General features: G+C 44.5%; 3 protein-coding genes across 5 annotated transcripts in view; 1 reads left to right on the top strand and 2 right to left on the bottom strand.

Moving 5' to 3' along the window:
• Window positions 1–6,188: 6,188 nt before the first annotated feature.
• c18h4orf48 (chromosome 18 C4orf48 homolog) lies at window positions 6,189–10,997 on the bottom strand. Of its 3 annotated transcripts, none has more exons than XM_034556597.1 (4): window positions 9,027–10,993; window positions 8,693–8,825; window positions 7,913–8,001; window positions 6,189–7,269 (listed from the first exon to the last, which is right to left on the bottom strand). In XM_034556597.1, exons 2-4 carry the CDS (start codon window positions 8,802–8,804, stop codon window positions 7,198–7,200), a joined length of 273 nt encoding a protein of 90 aa, XP_034412488.1. In that variant the 5' UTR covers window positions 8,805–8,825; window positions 9,027–10,993; the 3' UTR covers window positions 6,189–7,197. The 3 variants fall into 3 exon arrangements, with proteins under 3 accessions (XP_034412488.1, XP_034412490.1, XP_034412489.1); XM_034556599.1 differs by having other exon boundaries at window positions 6,635–7,269; window positions 10,754–10,997; XM_034556598.1 differs by having other exon boundaries at window positions 6,635–7,269; window positions 9,980–10,990.
• Window positions 10,092–15,129, top strand: nelfa (negative elongation factor complex member A). Its single transcript, XM_034556594.1, has 11 exons — window positions 10,092–10,325; window positions 11,579–11,750; window positions 11,884–12,045; window positions 12,236–12,325; window positions 12,485–12,612; window positions 12,779–12,848; window positions 12,941–13,041; window positions 13,163–13,271; window positions 13,372–13,700; window positions 13,829–13,928; window positions 14,363–15,129. Exons 1-11 carry the CDS (start codon window positions 10,116–10,118, stop codon window positions 14,545–14,547), a joined length of 1,656 nt encoding a protein of 551 aa, XP_034412485.1. The 5' UTR covers window positions 10,092–10,115; the 3' UTR covers window positions 14,548–15,129.
• A 200-nt stretch (window positions 15,130–15,329) lies between these two features.
• The window catches only part of faah2b (fatty acid amide hydrolase 2b), a 5,176-nt gene continuing 2,657 nt past the window's right edge, over window positions 15,330–17,848 (bottom strand). The window contains exons 7-11 of the mRNA XM_034556595.1: window positions 17,307–17,424; window positions 17,093–17,212; window positions 16,576–16,687; window positions 16,155–16,343; window positions 15,330–15,943 (exon numbers count right to left, since the gene is read on the bottom strand). Of these exons, the coding sequence (XP_034412486.1) occupies window positions 15,768–15,943; window positions 16,155–16,343; window positions 16,576–16,687; window positions 17,093–17,212; window positions 17,307–17,424 (715 nt within the window). The 3' untranslated portion in view covers window positions 15,330–15,767. The remainder of the gene's footprint in view (window positions 15,944–16,154; window positions 16,344–16,575; window positions 16,688–17,092; window positions 17,213–17,306; window positions 17,425–17,848) is intronic.

The raw sequence follows: 17,848 nt of genomic DNA, 5'->3' as shown, positions 1-17,848 counted from the left end.
TTTTGTAATGTCGGTTTATTACGTTTCACGTTAAAATGCTTCGATTTTTTGCCTCGAGGCGCAGACTGTGGCACTGAGATTCCCGGTGTGCGGCATCAAGATGCGCATCGTGATACGAATCGACATTAAAAACGACCGCGCGTCGCCCGCGTGTCTGCGCGCACACCCCGCGGTCTGTGCAGCCATCCTCCGCCCGGTGACTGACAGCCTCTGCTGCACTGCAGTGGTTCCTCCGCGGCTTCCCCTGCGCGTTGCCGTCAGTCTCAAAATGGAGATGTCATACCCCGGCCTGACTGCGCATCTTAAGCCCCATTAGCCCAAATGTGTTGCACCGGTCACTGCGCTCCAGCGGCGACAATATAGCGGCTTTTACGCGCGATTGAGGCGGCGACGGTGATGCTGCATCCGCCCTTTGTTGTGTCGTCGTCGTCGTCCCCCCGTCCCCCCCCCCCCCCCCCCCCCCCCCCCCTCCGACACTCCCTATTAACCGAGACAGCTTCGATATAATGATGATTACAGTGAGTGACAATATTGCACCTCCAGTCAAAGATGAGAAAGGATCGCAATAACACAAATATAAGGACGCATTGGTTAGATCATGTGTCCATATTAGTAAAAAAATCAAAAGTCTGCAGCACCTTTATTGCGCATCGCTGCCACATGAAATCCCTCAATGAATGTTATGCAATAAATATGTCGTTGGCTCCGTAATTAAGAAAACAAGCGTTAATGTGTTCATATAATAAAGCATATTTTTGGTCATTAGCTCTTCGTGCAAAGAGTTGTAGCCTAGCAGAACTAGTTTGAACCGGATCATCAGAGGCAACCTGCTATTGATAAGGCTGCATCCACCCCCACTCCCTCCTCCTTAAGCTCTCCCCCCCTCCCCCTCCCCCTCCTCCTCCTCCTATAGGGCCGCCGGGGGAGGAGGAGGAGGAGGTCAGCTGATGACCTGCAGAGTTTAAAAGTGATCACATATTTCTGCTCAGTCGGACATTTGCTCTACAAAAAAATGCGTCGAAAGATGGTTTTCTACGCGTCAGCACCTGCAGCGGATCTCACCACGCCGAGCGGTTGGAAGATGCTCGGCGCATGCGCAGTGTTCATTTTCGATTGACTCCTGGCCGTGCAGCCTTCAAGTGCAGTCGGTAATGTCACAACCAAGTGAACACAAACGGCAAAAGTTGTAAAAACATCCACATTTTGAGGATGAAAAGCATATGATGGAAAACAATTATAGCTACCCATGACACCCCCGAATTAACCAATACGAAATAATAAAGAAATATGTATATATATATATATATATATATATATATATATATATATATATATATATATATGTTTTCTCTATTTTGCTACCACAGTTGTGTCATAATTTTGGAAATAATACAACATCCATCAAAATTTTGCTGTCCCATAATCTTGACAAGATTGTACAAATTATGCATAGCACAAATCACAGATAATGGAAGAAAATATGACGGTTGATGTATTTCAGGTTTGTATCTGTGAGAATGTCACAATTGCGATGTGTGTTTTCAGACGTGAAATGAGAGCACCAGGTATTCGGTTTGGATGCTGTACTTTCATCCGACTGCAGAAGGTGTGCGTCCCCTTTGAAGCAAGCTGGAGGCTTACGGCTGCCTCCAGCTTGGATACGAGGAGAGACTCCTCTTGTTTATCTGACATTTGAGAATGTCACCGTGTATCGGTCACAAGGGGTTCGCAGATGACAAGGATGACAAAAGTTCGGCGTTGGCAGTCCTCACTTTGTGAGACGCTGGTGTTATCTGTGCGCTGGCGGCATCGACGCATGACAAGACACACACTCGTCTGTCATGTCTGTCAGGAGGGTCCGATGTCGGCACGGTGTCGCTCAAGAAAGAAAAGAAATGAGGTTTGGTTTGGAGAGAAGACCGGAAAAGTCAGAGTCATCCGTCATATTTGGAATCTGGTGACTTTTTATGTTGTTCTGGATCACGAGGACATAATTAAAATGTAAAATATGCTGTGAAATACAGATTCAAAACAGCTTTATTTCCCCCTCAAGGAAACAATCACACAACAGTCATGTGTCAATGAGTCGAGCAGCTCTTTGAGTATTTAAATACTTATTCCATATATTATAGTTGTACCCAAGAAAACAAGATTGTTGGATGTCCAACTCTGCTATTCGGCCCTTTAACGTTAGTGGAGCACGAAATGTAATGTTTGCTACATCGTTTCAAATCCCACGCTGTATACACACATATTATAAATGATACACGTATTAATCTGCACGATTATCATTTGCATTTCTCTTAAGAGAACCGAATGCCCCGACCAAACACCATAGCAATCCATCCAATAATCTGTTGAGTTGGACCGACAGACCGACTCAGTCGAGCGTGGTTACAAAATGAACAAACTAATACGTCTCAGCATCCTGAATGTGATTCTCCACGTGAGCAGACTTGTTGAAAACGGAGCCCCGCACATTGTTCTAACAATCTTGAGCGTGACCTCTGACACGATGCAGCTGAGGTCACCGCGCCACCGTACAGATTCCGTGACCTCTTGACCCTTTTTTTCGACGACGAGGCGTCCAGAGAGCTCCTCAAAGGGTGAAGGGTGAAGGCTTCAGCGTGCGAGCTAATTACTCCGTCAGCTCGAGTGGCGAAGCTACCAACAGCATGTTTGACCAACTGTTTATGTCATGAATACTTTGACACAGAACGTGAATATTATGCGACATCTAATCGCGGGTGCGCGCACGCACCCTAACTCCCTGTCTCCCTCTAGTGGTCGCAGGTGTGAGGCACAAATCCATCCTGGAATCTGAAGCGGTTTCTCAGAGATGGAGGCGTTAGAACTTTAGGGTTTTTTAGCGGCTGAGCCAAAAACGAGTGGAGCAACAGATGCAAACATCTGTTAAGATCTTTGAGAAGATGAAACACTTCAATCATCTTCAAGTAGAATATGCTCTAATTCACTTGAGATCAAGGCTCAGTGGATAAATAATATTGATTAAAATAAGCAGTGATTCACAAAGAGCACGTTGAAACACAGCTCAGTCACATGCAGTTAGAATCAGTGGTGTTCACAAAGCAGCCAGTTAAAGGCCGAGTGAACAGCTGTTTACAGCCAGTGTTTACTTCCAGTTATAGATGCACGAAAAGAAGTGTAATTAGAAGTAATAATGACTGGATGAGCACCGCAGTATAAATAACTACATATATTATTGAGTTAATACAGTATTGAGTTTACATTAAATGCAATACAATACAATACAATTACCCTGAAATAAATCTTATTTTTAAAGCATTTAGCTTTTCATGACAGAGAAAAGTTCTATACATTAGATAAAATAACTATTTAGAAATATTACATTTAATTGATTTGTATGTATTAAACATCATGAATACTGGCTTTATTATCACGCTCTGAATCCACCGAAGCTTTTAGTATATCGGTGCATAAACATACTCGACAATGTTATTTGCAAATAACTGAGAAATAACTGCTCGAGTTGCCTTGGAAACCAGCTAGGTGTGCATGTGTATTGTAGCCGGCTGGTGCTCGGTGATCATTTTAAATATCTCGTATGTATAATGGATGTATTATCATGCACATCATCTTATTCATGCTCACGTTGGCCTCGCACTGAACAGAGCAGCAGGATGGAGCCGCAGACCAAGAAGCCCTCAATAAAAGCGTTTATGTTGTTCGTAAACTTCAATGTTCATGTCTTTAAAAACATGATCAGCTTCAGCTCCAAGATCACCCAGATCACCTGGACGCGTTTAAAACAAAAGGGCAGGCGGTCTGCGGCCTCGTAGGCCGAGGGGCGATGTCGTGTGGATCTTCTCATCCATCCAGTGGCGACTCTGCATCACGTGGGGTTTGTTTTGGTGTTATTTCCTCTACAGGGTGAGGCGTCACCAGCTGGTGAACAGCTTTATGTGCTTCACAGTTTCATCTCACACCAGCTGCTGGTCTTTGTATTTTAGCATCTCATTGATCGCTTTGTGATTGGCCGCCATGCTAACACTCACCTCTCGTACTTTAAGCTCGTTTTGGTGAATCAGTGAATCCTGCCCGGAGAAATAAACCAGAACTCAGGATCTGAGGTATCACGTCCACTATTCGTACGAATGCTTCGATATCAGAGAATATCAAGATGTCTGAGAATATTTCTCGATGGTAGCCATTGATTTGAAAACCCCAAGTTGGTTGAGGTTTGGCCTCGAGCAGTTCATGTGAACATGGGTCGTCTGGCAGATCATCCAAACATTACTTTGTGGATTATTTGTCAAAATACCACAAGGTCATCCTTCGGTATGACATTTTGGTATCACATTTTGGTATCACATAGCTGTCTCCATCTCCGTCTGTTCTCATGATGGGATTCAGATAAATGCCACGGTGTTGGAAATGTCTAAAAAAACATTTGAAGTCTATCTTTGAGCCAATTCAAGTGGTAAATTTATGCAAACTCGGTCCAACCAACTTAAGCACTCACAATTCAATTGTATAAAAAAGTTTTTTAACAATATTCACCCCAAAATAATCAACAGGCTTCGATAACACAAGGGGGTACTTGAGCTTTTCTGAAAGGGCTGGAAATCAAACCACCGCACTAGTTTTATTGTAAATCAATAATCAGTAAGTATTGTGCTAAACTGACCTCTGACCTTTCCACTTCTTCCCACATAACACACCTCACATCATAAACGTACGCGCTGCAGCTTCAGCCGGGCTCTGGGTTGCCTCCTGGTCTGCTAAATAAGTCCCGAAGCTGTTCGAGGCGAGCAAACATTTGAGGGGATGTCAAAAGTGAGATAAAAGGGGAAGACAGTGTTGAGGATTTCGAACAGCTGGAACGATTGAGTGAGCTTCTCCAGGAGCAGATGAAAGGAGAGTTGGAAAGGCCTCTGCAGAGAGAAGGAGCGAGTGGGAGAGGGGGTGAGGAAGAGAGTGGAGGCTGCTTGACAACAGGGAGTGATTCAGCGTACGCCCGGTGTCCCAGCATGCTCAACCCTCTCAGTGACTCCTTTCGAGAAGCGTCTGGGAGGTGAAAGCTGCCTCTGCAGTGTGGAGTGTCCCGTGTCCTCAGGGTGCTTTGCAGTGGTCTGAGGCCCCTGCCAGGTCACTGCAGGGGCCTCAGCGGCCAATGTGGTGCCTCTCTTCTCTCTGTTGGTGTCTTACAGTATATCCCCCCCCCCCCATTCCCCGTCTGCATCTGCAGCCAATGGGGGAGTTAAGAGTGCTGCAGTGCTGCGACACAGCTGGCGGCATGCCTTTACTTTGGGCTCCCCCTGCTGGTGCAGATCAGGTATTGCAGTGCTCTTTTTTTTCCATACCGTAATCCCTGTTGTAAATAAATAAAGAGGTGTGTGTGTGTGTGTGTGTGTGTGTGTGTGTGTGTGTGTGTGTGTGTGTGTGTGTGTGCGGAAGGGGATGAGGACCTTAAAACATCTTGTATGTGGCACACACACACACACACACACACACTCTGCTCCTTCAATAAGTGAACAGAGGGGAAATGCTGCTGTTATTCAAGGTGTTGCTCAGAGAGTGTTTGACACATCGTGAAAGAATAATCTGTGACACAAATATTAACTGAGAGGGAGCCCTACCGTTTGAATATATAACCTGCTTTTAATCCCAAATTGATTGTAAAATCTTTACATATCACCTGGTACTTTGTATTGTGCTACGGTTGCTATTTTCCTCATCATTTAATCTGTCAAAAATCGGAAATCGACTCAGTAATAAAATAGCCAAGTTTTTTCCAATTATGAGCCGTGGAAAACCCCCCCAAAAAAGTTTAGTTTGTTATCTACAACTCACACACTTATGTGTGTTGACATACATGTAGTTTAAAATAGTTTAAATAAATACACATGTGACCTTTAGGACTCAGGGATCTGTGTTTCTATGTGTGGACCCAGCCATAATATCATCATTGATAGCGCATGAGAAAATAAGATTCATACCAGTGAATTAATAAATAAGTAGACCTGTATCCATTTGACAGAAAATTAACTGACGTGCAACTATTTTGATCAATTATTAGTTGCAAATATGCCAAAATGTCACTGTTCTGTCACGTTAAACTAAATATCGTTGGGTTTTCAGCTGCTTTATTTCATGAAACAAACAATTAATGAATGAATAAAGAGGAAAAAATAAAAGCAGTTTTTCATTCCTTGTTTTTATTGATAGGTACAACATGAAGACAATAAATGTGGTGTTGTGTGACATTGTTAACAAAGTACACTGTTCATGAACGAGCAACAATATTTCTATCTCTATCCCCCCTTCCATAACGATATTGTTCATCTATATTCTTGCATACACACCGTTGTCAGACAGAAGACCTGTGTACATTCACACAATCGATATATATAAACTCTACATTAACAGTAGGTGAACAAAAAGTGCTGTAAATTCATGCTACAGTGCTGCGCTAAATCGACATCTAGAATTATGCTTTTTAACGCCTACAAAAAAATATTGTTTGAACTTCTGGTAAAATGTTTTTTCGTGTTGATTTAGTTTACAAAAAAAATCGTTACGGTTATCATAAAGAAAATAATTTTATTCAATAAGTTACCCAACCGCCCCCCCTCCCCCCCCCCCCTTTTTTTCCAGTTGTTTTTTTTTTGCAGAAGAAGCCAGCCTGAAAATCAGTTGAATCGTTTAAAAACAGTTATTGAAATATTTCGAGCAGTTAAATGAATCCCATGTGATGCTACAGTTCGATGTGTATAATCGTTGTAAACATTAATCTCGTACAACACATTCGACGATTGGAAATGCATCGATGCGTTCCACCGTATCTACGTCATACAGTCAAACACTAAAAAGTACAAAAAAATACTTTATGCTTAAAATCGGAGACAGATGAGAACCGACCCCGAATCCTATGGCGATGAAAAACAACCGGACGACGTTCACAGGCATGTGTTTCACGATGCAAAACATCAGTGGTATAAAAGTCGCCCCGAATAAGGCTGAACAACAACAACAACGACGACGACAACAACATGCCCTCTGATGTTTCAAATCAAAGTGTCACTCGACGGTGACGTGAGAGAAAGTAAAATAAAGTGCCTATTGCGTAAAATAAGTTGGGGTGACGATCGCTGTACATGAGTAGAGGTTTGGATCGGGGGGGGGGGTGACGGGTGGAGGCGTCCTCGGGTGGAGTCAGCGCAGTGAGTTGGTGGGCATGCAGTCACACAGAGCCCTCCTCTCGGCCCTCAGAACCAGCGTCTCCGTCTGCAATGGACAACAACAACAACAACAACAACACGTGACCGCATGCAAACACACAAGGTTGTTACAGATCTCAAGTAACACTGCAGACGCTCCTCGAAGGCTTTATTTCTGGGTAATGCACGTTTAATAAAATATAATTTCTCCAAAAGACTGAGCACCAGTGGAAGATGACGCGGTAAATAAAGTGCTCTTTGTGGTGAAGATAGCAATAAAACATTATTTATTTACTTTAAAAACAATAATTAAAAAAATGAGGTTTTTCATGTAATATTATGAATCAAAAAAGGTATCGGGTCTCTGTTAAGGACATTCATTATTATAATGAGTGGCATTTATGCAGAAGCTTATGTTGCTCTTTTTTTGATATCATAGCGATATTTTGGAAAACATGATGCAAATGTAACGTGTTATTTGCTCTATACATTTATATAAAGAAAGACAATAACACTTATGTTACTTCTTCATACTTTTTTTTAAAGAACCTGACTTCCTTGTGAAACCTCCCACATAAGAGCACATTAAATACCTCCAATAACCAATGGTTCAGAGTTATCATGAGCGTACACTAATTGTTCTCTGAAAGACTCGTCGGCTGGTGAATCATGAGCGGTGAACATGAAGCTTGGGAGGTGAAAAAACGTACCCTGGCATCGAGGCTGAAGGCGGTCTTCTTTAGATCTTGCAGAGCCCTCTGCATGAACTCAAAGGCATGACAGTCCACACATGGGCGACCTGCACATCAGAGGAGAGAACTCAGAACTAAAGAGGTTCACGTTGGGTCAGTAAGTCTGTGGCCCCGACTCGGAGATGGCAGTTAGCGACACAATGTGCATCCGAGCTTTGCAAATATTCGCCCATTTTAGCCACAACAATGCGAGCGGTCACCTGTGAGAGTGTTGAATTTAGGGTGTTTTATTGCTTTTGAGTAAATTGATTTAATTTGTACAACTATTACTGTGTCGTTTCTACTTTTTTAGGAGCTATCTATTTAGATTTGTATTTATTTAACCTGGGGAGTGCTACTAATAATTCAGAAAAGTAACTGCAGAGAAGGCTCGGTCACAGGGCGTTTTTTGCCTCATGACAAAGGGGTCAAATGTACATGTATCACCACCGGTGGCTGCAATACAAAATCATAATCATCTTTGAACCTTTACTTTTTTTTTTTTTTTAAACCTAGTGGTGATGATGGAAATGGGTCGTACAGTAGCAGCGCGGGCCCATTTTCACGTTGTGATATATATATATATAGACACACCAATTAGGGTGACCTATAATTCCCACTAAGAAATGCCCACCTCTGTGGGGACCTGCTGTCATGTGACTATGACAACACATCTGTGTGGCAGACACGTTTCCACCTAACAAAAAACACCTGCAAGAAACAAGCAAAAAAAATAATGTCATATTTAAATGCACCTACTTTCGGCAGGGATGACAGTCCCGGTGTCCTGATCCGCATCAGCTGCACCGAGACAGAGCAGCTGCACCGCCAGGAGGAGCCCCGCTGCCTGTAGATATCCACTGGACGCCATGGTGTCGACGTGGGCAATTACCTTTTTGGAATTAGAAATTAAAAATGTGCGGGTGTGTGCGGGTTAAACACAACAACGGAAAATGTCCTACTCGACCGCAAAATCAATGGAATAACAGAACCGCGCAGGTTTTGTTCAGACAGTTTTTTATTGCTAAATATATTTGTGTATTTGACAAATACAGTTTACAGTTTATTTTTTGCAAACTGCATGTGCACCTACCGTGAATCAGTCGATGATATTTAGCCGTACACCAGATCAGCGCAAGATGCTCACCGAGGATTGTTTGATGTAGTTAAAGGAAGTGCGCATGCGTGTGGCTCGTGAAAAAAGAAAAGTGCTTTGGGGGACCAGAATGAAGACTTCCGGTTTAAACATTCAAAATAAAGGCCTTTGACAAAATGGAAATTAAAACACAGACTTTATAGATTTCTAATTAGCTTATTATCAATTGTTGGAAGTAAATAAGTACATTTTATCAAGTGCTGCATTTTGTATTTTCATTTTCTGACACTCTACAACATGACAACTGACGATTTAACAGATTATTAAGTATAAGGATCCAGCGTTTATAAAGTAGTACTAATTATCTCCTCATGCTATTACATGAGTAATAATATACATAACACTTTGAGCTGGTCTACATAATTACTCTTTCACTTGGAACTTTAAATAGCCTCCATATAACTTTAAATAGCCTCCATTTAGTAAAATGTTGTATTCTTTTTGTGCTAATTTTACTTGAACTAAATACTTCTTTTGATTATCATAACATAGAATACATTAATACGTTGTGCATACAAAGGGAACATGTTTTGGTAACTGCAGACATAATATTTTTGTAATTTATATTGAAATATTTCAAAGTAAATACAAAATACTGCGGCATGCAATGTTCTTTAATGTCTTTTCTTTTCTTTTTCGTTGCCACTTAGGCAATGTATCTAGAAGACATGTCCTCTAAATAAGGCACTAGAGAACAAACTCACCATTTACGTTGGGAAGAACTGAATAATATGCACCTTTCTGTCAGTTAATATACAAATATAAGTTACAACGGTACATTAAAGTAAAATTCCACTTACTTTCACTTTATTAATAAAACATACAACATATGGACAAAACAAACTGACCAAACCAGAGACATCACCATAGAATAAAAAGGTGAATTATACCTGTTTTGTTTTATATTTAATATATTTTGTTGTCACGGTTCAACGTTGTCAAATGACCTCCGTGTGGGCGGGGTCCTGACTGTTTTCTTAGGTAGCCTGTTAAAATGCCCGAACTCAAAACACTTCTTTTTCCAAGATGGCGTCGATGAAGGACAGCGACACCGGGCTGTGGCTTCACAACAAATTGGGATCCACGGACGAGCTGTGGACGCCCCCGAGCATCGCGTCTCTCCTCACCGTGTCGGTGATAGACAACATACGGCTGTGCTTCTCCAGCTTATCGCCGCCGGTGAAACTGAAGCTCCTGCTCGGGATGCTGCATCTCCCCCGGCGGACCGTTGACGAGGTGGGTCGCGGTGCGTTAGCTCGCTGTTAGCGCGTGACCGGGAACGTGAAGCTAAAACAAAATAAAATACAGCGCGAGGAAATGAGCTCGAAAACTCCAGCGAGCTGCTTAAAAATATAATTTAAAAAAAATAAAATAAATAATTCTTTAAACGTCTAACCTCGTTAATAAATCTTGCTAAAGTTCACGTCAGCGTTACTGGCGAAGGGGGGTTGACGTCGTTAACCACCGGGAAGGAAACACAAACGCTGCCGTTACTCTTCCGCAACGGTTCCCCTCCGGAGGACATTACCGAATTCACGTCGATGTCACGCAAGCCGCACGACGAACTTCACGTGAACGCAGACTAGTTTTTTTTTTTTTTTTTTTTAACTGCGGAGACGACAAGGAAACATTTAAGCCGAGCGGTTCCCCCGACAGATAATTACGGTGGTGGGATGGGCACCGGGAGAGCTCCCTGACCGGGGCTGGAGGGCGGGGCCGGGACACCTCACTTGTGGAGCTTCAACGTTACGCAGCCGCCGTCGTGGTCATTGCATATGCAGGCAGGGCGTCGTGGACAGCCTTTCTGGAGATCACGTGCTTCGTTATAGCGTTACACAAATAAAAGCTCCAAACGGTGCAGAAGAGTAAGAAGGAAATGCATGTATAGCATTGAATATACATTATATGTAGTATTATTGATATTACTAATTAGTCTCTTGACCATTAAACCGTAGAAATGTGTGTAAAAAGTCGAAACTTTTTTTTTGTTTAGTTTTGACTGTAAAAATAAATCACAGAAATGTGCTCGTCTGTGTTGTTGCAGATTCTCTCTCTTATTTTGTAGAATGAGGACTGTATTTATTGTAGTCAAGCAGGCGGCTCTAAAGCACTTTTACACTTTTTGGTACAAGAAAATCAGACGAAATCAAATGATCTGAGATGATTTGATCGCTTCAGCCGATGACGTCATCGGTTGTGAATACTCGGTAACAAGATCAAAATTAAAGGTTGATCAATAGAACATTTGGCCTCTTAAATGTGATTTTCTTTAATTAATTGGATCTTATTCATTAAATGCATTGTGGACGTTTAATGAGGACTGATTAACATTTTGATGAAAGGTCTATTTTAAGAACTGGCTGATTTTTAAATGAATTTGCAAATATATATAAAAAAAACAAACATAGTTTATTAAACTAATAAGTTATTCTCAGGCAGCACAAGGCGTCCATCTTTGTGTTACTTACTTCTCCTCCTCCTCTCCCCAGATGAAGGAGGCCCTGTCGGAGATCATCCAGCTGGCTACGGTGGACTCGGAGCCGTGGGTGCTGATGGTTGCTGACATCCTCAAGTCCTTCCCAGAGACCGGCTCTCTGAATCTGGACTTGGAGGAGCAGAATCCAAACGTGCAGGATATTCTCGGCGAGCTCAGGGAGAAAGGTAGGGGCACCCCCCTCCCCCTCCCCCTCCCCCTCCCATTCTGGCCGCATTTCATTCGTCGATCATATATTCCCACGGGGCGGAAAAGCGAGGTCGTCTGAATAATATAAATTTCCTCTCCTCTGCTCCCCAGTGAGCGAGTGCGAGGCATCTGCCATGCTTCCTCTGGAGTGCCAGTACCTGAACAAGAGTGCGTTAACCACTCTGGTGGGGCCCCTCACACCCCCCGTCAAACATTTCCAACTGAAGAGGAAGCCCAAGAGTGCAACCCTCAGAGCAGAGCTGCTCCAGAAATGTAAGTTACTAGAAACTTCAACCGGTGTGTTTCTCTCCGGGAGCAGTTTGAAGTCTCCGCGTAGTTTTAATCTTCTGTTTCCTGCCTTTTTTTAAAGCTTATTTGTATTTGGTTATAATTGTGTGCAAGATTATCGAATGTGTTGGAATCTTCAATCGCGCATTAACTTTTAACTTGTTTTCTATTGCAGCCACAGAAACAGCCCAACAGCTAAAAAAGACAGCCGGAGTGCCTTTTCACGCCAAAGGGAGAGGACTGGTCAAAAAGATTGACACTACGAGTGAGTTATCGGTGTATGAACGCATCCCTCACTTTAAAAAGTATCATCCCAACGTTCACATTACCACTTATTCTAGTTGTGGCCAGGAAGCTTTTTAAAAAATGTTGTATCCGACTTCGTTAACCATTGCTGATACATGTGTCAATATTTGCATCACAGCTCCTCTTAAGGGGATTCCCAAGGCCCCGTTCCGCAGTCCCACTGCCCCCAGTATATTCAGCCCTCCCAGTAACCGCACGCCTATTGCCCCTGCACGGACGCCCTTGCGTAAAGAGAGGGGGGTCAAGGTAAAAACATGACGAGAACATTTATAACTGAGTCCTGCTTACATGCATCATCTATGTTTTTTTTTAATTAGAGATTACAGACACATTTTTTTAATTTCAGTTATTTTTGTGCATGAGGTTAGAATCGTTCTTACAGTTGGCCTTTTTGTTGTTGTTTTCTTTTCAGCTTTTAGATATTTCAGAGCTGGATATGGTCGGAGCAGGAAGGGAGGCCAAGAGGAGAAGGAAGACTTTGGGTAATTCTTGTTCCAGCCCTCCCGTCAGCCCAAGTTTTAGAGCGGACGCCATGGATTTATTAGTCGGTACTAATGTTTACTTCTGCTTTTAGAAACGGAGGCTGTCGAGAAAGCGGCCAAAGAAGAAGCCGCCGCAGCAGCGGTGGTGGAGAACACGACGCCCGACTACGCTGCCGGCCTCGTCTCTGCACAGGTGCTCGACCGCACACGTTGACATCACTCGTTCTGGATTTCTCCTGCTTGGTCTCATATTAGCACCCATCCAGTTTTTTTTTTTCTGGGTATTTTGTAACGCGCGCCGTTTTGTTTTACAGAAACTCGGGGCGTTGAACGAGAATCCTCTGCCGTCGACCAGCTACCTCCCTGCCACGCCCAGCATGGTGCCCTCCTCCTCTTACATTCCCAGCTCCGAGGCCCAGCCAGGTGAGACGAGACCCCAGAGCTTCAGTGTTGGCTCAAGTACAAACCCCTCTTGCAGGCGTCAAACTCACAATGTCTTGTCTTCTCCAAACCTCCTACGAAGCGAACGCTGGCGGTTCCGGACGGGAAACGCTGCAGTCGGCTCGCCAACCGGAGGAGTCGGCGACGGCGGGCGCTGGCGCCACCGCCACCTTGCCGGGCCAGTACAAACAGAGAACGCCGATGTACAACGCCGGCAACACGGCTAATCCCGCGACGCCCACGTCCCCCAGCACGCCGGTCTCCACCCCAGCCAGCAACGGGCCTCCGGCGGCTGCGACGGCCAGCCAGCCGGAGACCCCCACCCAGCCTCCCAGCACACCTCAGACCCCCACCCCGACACCCACCCCTGTGCCACCACAGCCCCAGCCCAAAAAGAATCTGTCACTCACGGTAAGCCGGAAACGGAGCGTTGATAAACGTCACTCGAGCTCCTCCGTATTACTGAATCTGTACGTAAGTGCTCAGTGTTCCTCTCAGGCTGCTAAATTCTCTGCCGCACGCGTATTTCTGCTCCTCAGAGAGACCAGATGTACGCCGCCCAGGAGATGTTCAAGACGGCCAACAAGGTCACCAGACCGGAGAAGGCCCTGATCCTGGGCTTCATGGCTGGATCCAGAGGTACAGGCCTGATCAGAAAGGAACCGACATTTTGTGTCTCAGTAAAAACCTGTTCTCATCTTTCTCACAATGCTCTTCCAATACAGACTTGACTTGTCACTCGGGATAAATAATAATTAACTGACAAAAAGCATTTTCACAGATTTAATTCTATCGTTAAACAGTTGAAGAAATATTGTAAATTAAGAAAAACTTAAAAGTTCAGCCCACCTTAAGTGAGCCTGAGCCCGTTGGTTTTGGGTCTTGGGTAGTTGTAGCAATTATTCAGACAAATATATTGTGCACACACTTTACTGATGCATTCACAACTATAACGTTAGTTTCATACTCACTCAACGGCTAAACTAATTGATGCCACGACAGTCGTATAATTAAAAGGTGCCCCTGATGATTCCTGAACACAAACCATTCTGCTTCCTCCGCCTGCCTTGCAGAGAACCCGTGCCCGGAGCAGGGGGACATCATCCAGATCAAGCTGAGCGAACACACGGAGGTCCTGCCCAAAGCCGACGGCACCGGCAGCACCACCATGCTGGTGGACACGGTCTTCGAAATGAACTACTCCACAGGACAGTGGACCCGCCTCAAGAAATACAAACCCATAACCAATACCTCTTGAGGCCGCTTCACTTTCCTCAAAGTCAACGCGCCCGACATTTCTTATCCGCTTTCAAAAGAAATCATGTTTACACACACTTACAAAAAGTATTTTGCATTCACATTTTGGGCCAAATCAAGCACCGAGAAGTCGTCCAGGAGAGAAAGATGCTCCCTGTTCCTGCACCGCCAAAATGCAGGACTCTCAGAAGAATATTTCTGTACTTTTTGTTTGGTTTTTCCCTTTTTATTTTTTTTTTATTGTTTTAGTTTAAGTCGCCTCTGATTCCTGAATGACGCCGAGGAATTATTCTCACGGCGGGCACCTTTCAACATTTGTACTCTTGAGGTACAAGCATGTGTCTACAAAGAAGAAAAGACAGGCTGCCTGTATTTTTCTGTATGAATGTCACATTTGCAGTATATCTTCAGAACCCAATTGGGGTTTTGTGACAACAACTAAAAAAAGAACAATAATGACAGTCAACGTAGAGGTGAGCAGAAACAAATGTTCTGTTTGGAGCCGTCTGGTGGATGTCTTCGTTGGTTTTTCATCCTTTGTCTCCAAAGAAGGGAAGAAAATAAAGTGACAAGTCTCCAGTGAGAAGTTTCTGTTTTACTCAAGTTTAGCGTTTTATGGAGTTTCCTGTTTGTGCGTCTGCTTCTCCCTCCACTCCAGACTTTACACATGAGTTGGTAGTTAAATAGCCAGGTTTTATATTTAAAGGAAAATGTGTTGTTCTGACCTCCTGCAAAAAAAAATTGTGTTTTCTTAAAAGTGGCGATGTCATAAATGAGAAAATATTCAGACATTCTTTTTATTATTAAATGAAACTCAAGTTGCAGCATAAGCAGGCTCCACAATTTTGATTAACTGCCATCATTCAGGCGTACTAAAACATTCTGCTGACTCCACATCTACATGTGCGTGTCATTCTTCTGAACTCAGGGGTGTGCACGTATGTCCTGACCGCACGTGAACTCTTTAGACGAGGCGTACCGGTTTCAAACTGCACCTTTTATGTTACATAAATGGATACGAGTCAGGTGAACGTCCGCTTGGCGGGTTAAAGACCCTGAACCTGTCGTGGAGGCGGCACACTGCACTCTCACACGTAGGTGAACAGATGCCGATAAAAGGCCGACAGACACTAGCACCGCGTTAAAATGTTACATGTTTTAGATATTTAGATGGAGGTTTGGTAATGGCTTGTGAGCGTTTGAGCGTGTGAGCGTTTGGTTTCAGTTGGCCCCGGGGTCCCTCCAGCCTCCGAACGCCTTCTCCAGGTAGAGCGCCATCTCCAGGGTCAGGCGGTCCTGCAGCTTCCCGGCACCCACCTGCAGCCCCATGGGCAGACCTTCCTCGCTCAGGCCCAGAGGGCACTGGGTGACCGGCAGCCCGAGGATGTTGAATATACCTGCAGGAGGTACGCATGGAAAAATAAGACTGAGGGGCCCCAAACGGTGAATATGTATTAGAATAAATGGAAGGAAAATAAAACATTCAATCCTTCCAGAGAAACCACATTTCAACTACTTTGAAATGAATCAGATCGCATCTTGTAGAAGATGTTCTGAGAATAACTTTCTTTTCTTGCAGCGTCGGACTGAACACTTTGGAGGACTGACCCGTGTAGGCGCAGTCAGCGGGACGGAAGAGCGGGTGGTGGTGTTTGGGAGCCACCCTCGGGTGCGAGGGGTAAAGAAAAACCCCGTCGGTGCCCAGAAGCTCGTCCAGCTCCTTCTGCAGCTTCTCCTTCTGCTGAATGAGGAAGGCCGAGGGTTTGAGGCCACGGGTCATCTCCAGCAGGGCCAAACCTGAGCACCACACACACATTTACATGAAAATGTATTATCAGTTGTTTTCCTAAGGCGAGCGTGAAGCACACCAGAGTGCCACGTCAGATTATTTACTGTGTCGTGTGACCTTTTATGTGGACTGGTTGGACGTCCACATAAAAGTTAGCAAACGGCCCATTAATTATTAACAAAAGGAAAACCTGAATGATTAAAAACTGTTTGTTTTCTCCCCCCCCCCCCTCCCGCTTACCGATTGCCGCCATGGTGTGCTCTGATTTTCCCATCATCCATTTCAGCAGCTCCCAAACAGGCCACACGGGTTGTCCTGGTTCCCCCATGAGCTCAGAAAATGGCAGTGGAGGCTGAGGAACGGGAACACGTTAGACTTTAGTCATGTGGTCTTTCTTCGGGACCATTTCATTTAAAACAAGTACCTTAAAACAGGAGTGAGCACACGAAATATTAGAGAAAATCTCTCCCTCTACAATATTTGATGCCTAAGTATTTAAAAAAAGAAAGCAGCCAGAATAAAGACGTTATTGTGTCACTATAATCTGCTTGTGGTAAACCTCACAGGGTTTATCTCAATAACAGTAATGCCGCTGTGTCCGTGGTAGGCTGGGCCTCTGCAAACAGATTAGTGAACCATTTCTTGGCAGCAAGCCCACGTCGGGGCTTTCTTTCACTTATTAGGTAGAGAGCCTTCGTTCTGCGGCCTGAAAACTGGTAAAACACCAGCGTGCATGCTGGGACACGGGAGGGCCTACCTTGCCCTCCTTGTCGGGAAGACCCATGTAGGTGTTCCAGATATGGAAGCCGTAGCGGAGCTCAGGGAAACGCACTTCTTGGACGTTCACTCCGAGGTCGGCCTCCAGGCGCTCCACCACCTGGAGGAGAACATCACGTGGGGGGGGGTGGGGTTAACCTTCCTGATGATGCAACTTCTTACGTGGCAAAGACAGAACGTTGCGTCAGACGCACCTTCCTCTGAATCTCAATGAGCTCTCTGCTGACCGGGCATGTTAACGGGGAGCCGCCGTCGTGAGGGATGGTGAAGAACCGCAGCTTCTGTAGGTCGACCTTTCTGCTCAAGGACAACCTGTGAAGGAACGCTGCAACTTAGACAAACACTGCACCTCAGAGTTTTGATCTCGGCACACACTTTCAGGGCGTGTGCCGAGATCAAACCGGACTCTTCGCCCTGTAAAGAGTTTACGAATGTGGTTCAAGTGGTTTGTGTTGATAAGGGGTCGAGTGAGCCACTTTGAGCCTCGTGCACCAAACAATGGAGAGGATTCAGGTTCTTACCACCTCGCTTCCTCTCAAACCGTTCCCTCTTCATGTCGGATACTTTCTACTACATACACTAACAGACTGTTTTTTTACTCTTTGGGAACATTTTTATGAATGAAACTTTCCCCACAAACGGAGTGGAATGGGCAGCGTCCTGATGATCGCATCTCGACACTTTGACAAAACAAGTTATTGAAATATTACAACACAGAGTCGGAACCGCATGCGAG

The sequence above is a fragment of the Cyclopterus lumpus genome, chromosome 18 (genome assembly GCF_009769545.1).
Source record: "Cyclopterus lumpus isolate fCycLum1 chromosome 18, fCycLum1.pri, whole genome shotgun sequence".
Lineage (NCBI taxonomy): Eukaryota > Metazoa > Chordata > Actinopteri > Perciformes > Cyclopteridae > Cyclopterus > Cyclopterus lumpus.
The sequence above is the reverse complement of the archived record's forward strand: the minus strand, read 5'-3'. Positions and strand labels throughout refer to the sequence as shown.

Coding starts and splice junctions, on each gene's coding strand:
- c18h4orf48 (XM_034556599.1), bottom strand. CDS start 8,804: ATGGCGTCCAGTGGATATCTACAGGCAGCGGGGCTCCTCCTGGCGGTG. Junction 8,002..8,692: donor GACTGTCATCCCTGCCGAAA/GTAGGTGCATTT, acceptor TCTGATGTGCAG/GTCGCCCATGTGTGGACTGT. Junction 7,270..7,912: donor CCTTCAGCCTCGATGCCAGG/GTACGTTTTTTC, acceptor TGTCCATTGCAG/ACGGAGACGCTGGTTCTGAG.
- nelfa (XM_034556594.1), top strand. CDS start 10,116: ATGGCGTCGATGAAGGACAGCGACACCGGGCTGTGGCTTCACAACAAA. Junction 13,042..13,162: donor CCGGCCTCGTCTCTGCACAG/GTGCTCGACCGC, acceptor TTTGTTTTACAG/AAACTCGGGGCGTTGAACGA. Junction 13,701..13,828: donor AAAAGAATCTGTCACTCACG/GTAAGCCGGAAA, acceptor TCTGCTCCTCAG/AGAGACCAGATGTACGCCGC.